The sequence below is a fragment of the Limulus polyphemus genome, unplaced genomic scaffold (assembly GCF_000517525.1).
Source record: "Limulus polyphemus unplaced genomic scaffold, Limulus_polyphemus-2.1.2 Scaffold8584, whole genome shotgun sequence".
NCBI classification, from domain to species: Eukaryota; Metazoa; Arthropoda; class Merostomata; order Xiphosura; family Limulidae; genus Limulus; species Limulus polyphemus.
Window position 1 is genome coordinate 13,095 of NW_013674194.1, and position 5,679 is coordinate 18,773.

At 35.4% G+C, this 5,679-nt stretch overlaps 1 protein-coding gene across 1 annotated transcript in view; it reads left to right on the forward strand.

The window, feature by feature from the left end:
* LOC106475439 (beta-1,4-glucuronyltransferase 1-like) overlaps positions 1 to 5,123 on the forward strand; it is a 7,543-nt gene extending 2,420 nt beyond the window's left edge. The window contains exon 2 of the mRNA XM_013936121.2: positions 4,166 to 5,123. Coding sequence (XP_013791575.1) covers positions 4,166 to 4,363 — 198 coding nt within the window. The 3' untranslated portion in view covers positions 4,364 to 5,123. The remainder of the gene's footprint in view (positions 1 to 4,165) is intronic.
* The last annotated feature ends 556 nt before the right edge of the window (positions 5,124 to 5,679 follow it).

The window sequence follows — 5,679 nt, forward strand, 5'->3', positions numbered from 1 at the left end:
AAATCTTACTCAGGCTTATATGACATTCGAGTTAAAATCTTACTCAGGCTTATATGACATTCGAGTTAAAATCTTACTCAGGCTTATATGATATTCGAGTTAAAACTATTATGTTTTATCTCGTATAGTGTTTCTTAAGGGTGTTTAGGGTATTGATTCTGTTGAAGATAGCTTCGTTCAAGTAGAACTAACAGCACCAGAAACATTTCTGAGAAAAAACAATGTTTCAGTCTTCACGCACAATTTCGGCTAGAAGCCAATGTTTCTAAAAGTTTTGATTCTGTATCTGAATGCACATACTACATGTACATTATCCTACCAAAAGTCATGGGACACGACTAGTTATGAATAAAACATGTCTTTATTCCAAGAAATTAATAGCGTGTTGACCCGCCTTTGGCCTTAATGATGGCTTCAATGTGTCATGGAAGACTGTCCACTAATTTCTGGTAGAAAGCTGTTGGTATTGTGCTCCACTCCTCCTTTAAAGCATTAGTAAGCTCCATTACTGAAGAGGGTCATCTTGGCCTTGCTCTAATTCTGCGCTCCAGGTCATCCCAAAGATGTTCTACTGGGTTGAGGTCGGGACTTTGTGCTGGCCACTGCAATGTACCGATGTTATTCCCTGTAAACCAAGCGTTCACAATCATTGCTTTGTAACATGGAGCATTATCATGTTGGAAGGTGTAAGGGCCGGTACCATAAAATTTCCACAATGTAGGACACACAGAAATGTTCAGAACATCAATGTAGGATTCAGCATTCATGGATTCATGCACTGCGTTCAGTGGACCTAGTCCATACCATGAGAAGCACCCCAAGACCATGATACCGCCACCTCCAAACACTCTGGTAATAAGAGTTCTCCAGGCATTTTCCATACCCAAACACGTCCATCAGACTGGAAGGGCGTGTAGTGTGACTCATCGCTCCACAGGACCGATTTCCATTGATCCACGGTCCATGTTCGATGTTCCTTGCTACATGTCAATCGACGCTGTGCATTTGTTTTTGTTATCAATGGCTTGTGGAAGTACGCCATTATGTGTTACTTGTGCTTGCGATTTTTTAATGTATTAGTCCGCCGGTGTCTGAGCGGAAGCCTGGGGGCTGATAACTCTAAATTATGGGTTTCGACACCCGCGATGGACACAGAACAGACAACCCGTTGTGTAGCTTTGCGCTTAAGATAAAAAACAAAGAATATATGTGGTGTAGCAATAAGCTCTGCGCTTTGTTTCACGTGTACTAACTTCTATTCTATTGACTATTCGTAAGATATTCTCTTTAGTTTAATGGGAGGGTTAGAGGACTCCCTGTCGTTTCATATGGTAACAGGATTTTGGATTGCCGAGCTTATGACTCATTACTCGCCATTTATTTCTGTCGTGGTAATGTTTTGTAACAGTGCATACTTTTTTCCCATCTTGTAATTGTCCAATTCCCGTTTTCCAACAAGATTTAGGGATAGAATTGTTTCTGAATAAGCGAACAACAAAACCAGAGAGACAAGAAATAGCCGGTGAAATATGCGTACAACCAAACCAGGGGAGAGACAGGAGATTGCTGTTGGAGATGCAAACAAAAACAAAGAAAAAACGAAACGGACAGTAGATAACTGGAAAAGACGCCACCAAGAAAACCAGAATGAACAAGAGAGACAGACAGTTAAAGCCAGAAGTACTCACATGTCAAGTGAGAGAAACTATTTACTTGTCGGAAGAAGACATCCACTTTGACAACTTTACCAGGACCTGTTTCTGGATCTCTTAAACAGCCTCTTAGAGGTTTCAACTAAACAGTTCCTTATAGATAAGGTAACAGTTTAACATCAATAACTGGATGCAAATACGTTGTTTTACAGAAAAGAAAAACAAAATTCACTGTACTTTGCACATAACCCAATTGTGTAAAAGCACGTTACAATGTGATCTGTCGTCACGTGCTTCAGAAAAAGAACGTACTGTTATTGTAGCGATGAGATGAACTATGCGCCCACCGCCAAGTTTGAGATACTCGTATTACCAACGATTAAGGGGTAAAGAAGAGGTTTTTTTCTTTACTCATGTGTAAACGTTATAAGAACTGCCTTCACTAATGTGTAAACGTTATAAGAACTGCCTTCACTAATGTGTAAACGTTATAAGAACTGCCTTCACTAATATGTAAACGTTATAAGAACTGCCTTCACCAATATGTAAACGTTATAAGAACTGCCTTCACCTATTAGTGAAGGCAGTTCTTATAACGTTTACACATGAGTGAAGGCAGTTCTTATAACGTTTATATATTGGTGACGGCAGTTCTTATAACGTTTACACATTAGTGAAGGCAGTTCTTATAGCGTTTACACATTAGTGAAGGCAGTTCTTATAGCGTTTACACATGAGTAAAGGCAGTTCTTATAACGTTTACACATGAGTGAAGGCAGTTCTTATAACGTTTATATATTGGTGAAGGCAGTTCTTATAACGTTTACATATTAGTGAAGGCAGTTCTTATAATATTTACATATTAGTGAAGGCAGTTCTTATAATGTTTACACATGAGTGAAGGCAGTTCTTATAACGTTTATATATTGGTGAAGGCAGTTCTTATAACGTTTACACATTGGTGAAGGCAGTTCTTATAACGTTTACATATTTGTAAACGTTATAAGAACTGCCTTCACTCATGTGTAAACGCTATAAGAACTGCCTTCACTCATGTGTAAACGTTATAAGAACTGCCTTCCTGTAGAGTCGTGTGCTAACAGGTTTCGTTGGTTTGTGTGTAATGTATGTACATTTTTCGGTTCTAAGGTTCTCACGTACAGTTCTTTTAAGATTTCCGACTTTATTAATAGCTGGAAAAGCCACGTTATTTCACATTTAAATGGTATTAAATTTCCTTAAAAACGTGTGAATAAATAATAACAGGTAAGCAAACAACGATTTACAAGCATAAGGAAAAGTTGTATTGTGGTTCCACCATTAATAAGACTTGTCTTCTAGCTTATAAGTCGTTGTTTGCCTACCTGTTATTATAGTAGTATAATGTTTCCTTATTCAAGTATACAGATAGATAAGACACATACACTAAACGCTCACTGATAAAATCAATACGAAATTAAAACATTTAGTAGTCTAATTTCAGACAGCACAACAATTGTCAATGTAAAATGAATTTATTTACGTAAATTGGGTTTCCAAGTAAGATTTTTGTGATTTTCAGGACTTGTCATTCATGTATTCAAGAATACAGGACATGAAATCCTCGAGATAAAAGATTGTGAAAATCTACAGAGTTCAACGTTTTATAACAAATCGAGTTTATGCTGTTTTCTGAAACTCTCCGTCACTGAAAGGCTACTATTTAGTAGTTTTGTGTTTTATTATTTAAATCTTTTTTTGGAACAAGTTAAAGTAATTCTATCATGTACCTCTTAACATTTGTTAAAGAGGTGCATCATTTAATCATTTTCAGTATGTTATTTCTTTTAAATACCATCTGATCGGAGTTCATTGTTTATCGTTTTAGTCTGTTAGAAATTTCGAATCAAAAATGGGTAAAAGTAATACATCAGATTCACCTTTCGTCCACCAGGTGTCACTGTGTAGGAGACCTTTAAAAAAATACATAACTCGAACAAAACATTTCTGACCACTCCAGGTTACCTTTCAAGTCCCCAATTCCTGCGAAGTTTTTTGTTTTGTTTTTAGTTGGGTTGGATCTGTACCAGCTAAAAGTCTGTCTGTTCGAACTAGAGGAAACTGGCACAAGCTGTTTAAACAAACACAAGTATAATTATTGATCAAATCGAAGTTTAATCTTAAGAATAAAACGTCATAATTTGGCTCATATGTGTAGAACTATAAATACCATAAAATAGGCCTGTTCCCATGGCTGAGCAGTAAGTAAGTCTATGGGTTTCTAACGCTAAAAATGGTGTTTCGATACCTTCGATGGACACAGCACAGATAGCCCATTGTGTAGTTTTGTGCTTAATAAACTGTGATAACATTTTAAAATGAAAAACTTCAATCTAACTTCTAGAAAGTCATTTATTAGAGTGAACGTGTTGGTATACATTTATTAAAGTGAACGTGTTGGTATACATTTATTAAAGTGAACGTGTTGGTATACATTTATTAAAGTGAACGTGTTGGTCTATTTTTACCTCTAGTCACACGAGCTATGCTACTTGAGATATGATCTTCATATCTTGGACGACGCCTTCCTTGTCCACGCCCCTGGAATCAAAATGTTCGACAGAAACAATAAACTTAGACAACCATTCATGGCTAAGAACAGAAGAATTTTCAGAAAGATCCTGAAGCAGCTTCGAGAGAAATACAAAACTGTAGAATGTGGTGTAAGTTAAAATAGGAAAGTTTCTCTAGAAATCAAATATTTAAAAAAAATAATGAATTAAAAAAGTTTATTGGTTGTAATATCAAGCGGAGTGCATCTCGTGGCGTGGCTGGCCGGCCAATAGAAATGGGCGTTTCTTTAAAACGTCCAAACGTTTAACAATAGCACAAAGTGTACTATTTGATCGATATATAAAGACTCGAATATTCCTGCAAATGGAAAATTGTTTGAAGAAAGAAAATAAGAATTAGGAAAATGTATAGAAAGTAGGCTAGTTGAAATATTCAGTTATCATTACCGTTTCTAGTTGTAAAATTAAAAGTTTAATATTTTATAAGTTTTATTAATAACAGCCAGCAACATGTTAGAAATCAGGTCCAATAATATTTATCTCGTGATGTCTTCGCTAGAAAAGCGGGAAATAAATAGTAAAGATTAAAATTTTAATTACGTTCATTTCTCTAACGCATAACCTCAATTACAAAATGTCTGATTGTTTTAAGAAAGAAAACAAAGTTGCCTAAAAATCCGCTACTAAAGATGTCAATTTCAGTTTGCTTCTGTATTAGATGTACGTAAACAACGGTGTAAGAAGTGCACCTCAATTACTGTGTGTAGTTAATTACACCCTACACTGATCTGTGATAATGTATGTTATGCAAATATACGTAGTTTCTCGTTTAGAACGAAAATTTTCGAGTCTTCGCTTCTTGTGTAATTTGAATAATTTTCTGTATTGCTGCTGCTTTAAAAGGTTTTGTAAAAATAAATGTAGTTATAGTATGTTTTTATTGACTACAAAAAAAAAAAAGATGTGGTTGATCATTAAACGTTGTCTTAAAAATTAAAGCTTTGTTCAACAAGACTGTTTTTTTTTCCCCAAGTTTTTGAGAATTTCTTTAACTAAATCAGTCTTTACTCAACAGGCTGAATTTTAAAATATATTAGTAGTTATTTGTTGTGTTCTCATCATGAATTTGTGAGATGTCTTAATACCACGAAAGTAATATCCAAAGTTTCATGACAACAGCGTTGATTTTGTTTCTGGTGGCTTCTGTTTGAAACACTACAACTTAAAGCACGATTTAGAAAATACATATAAAAAATAAGATTTAGGGTCAGAGAAGTCGAAGAAAAACAGGAAATTGGAGCTGAAATACAAAATAGAGGGTAAGATTTTTATCCCATGAATTTAAGTTTGTATGTATTTCATCCATTAAAATCTCAACGAATATTTCCAGCCATTAGTTATATAAACTTTAAGTATTCGCAATACTTTACTAAAAAGGGCCCGGCATGGCCAGGTAATTAGGGCACTCGACTCAG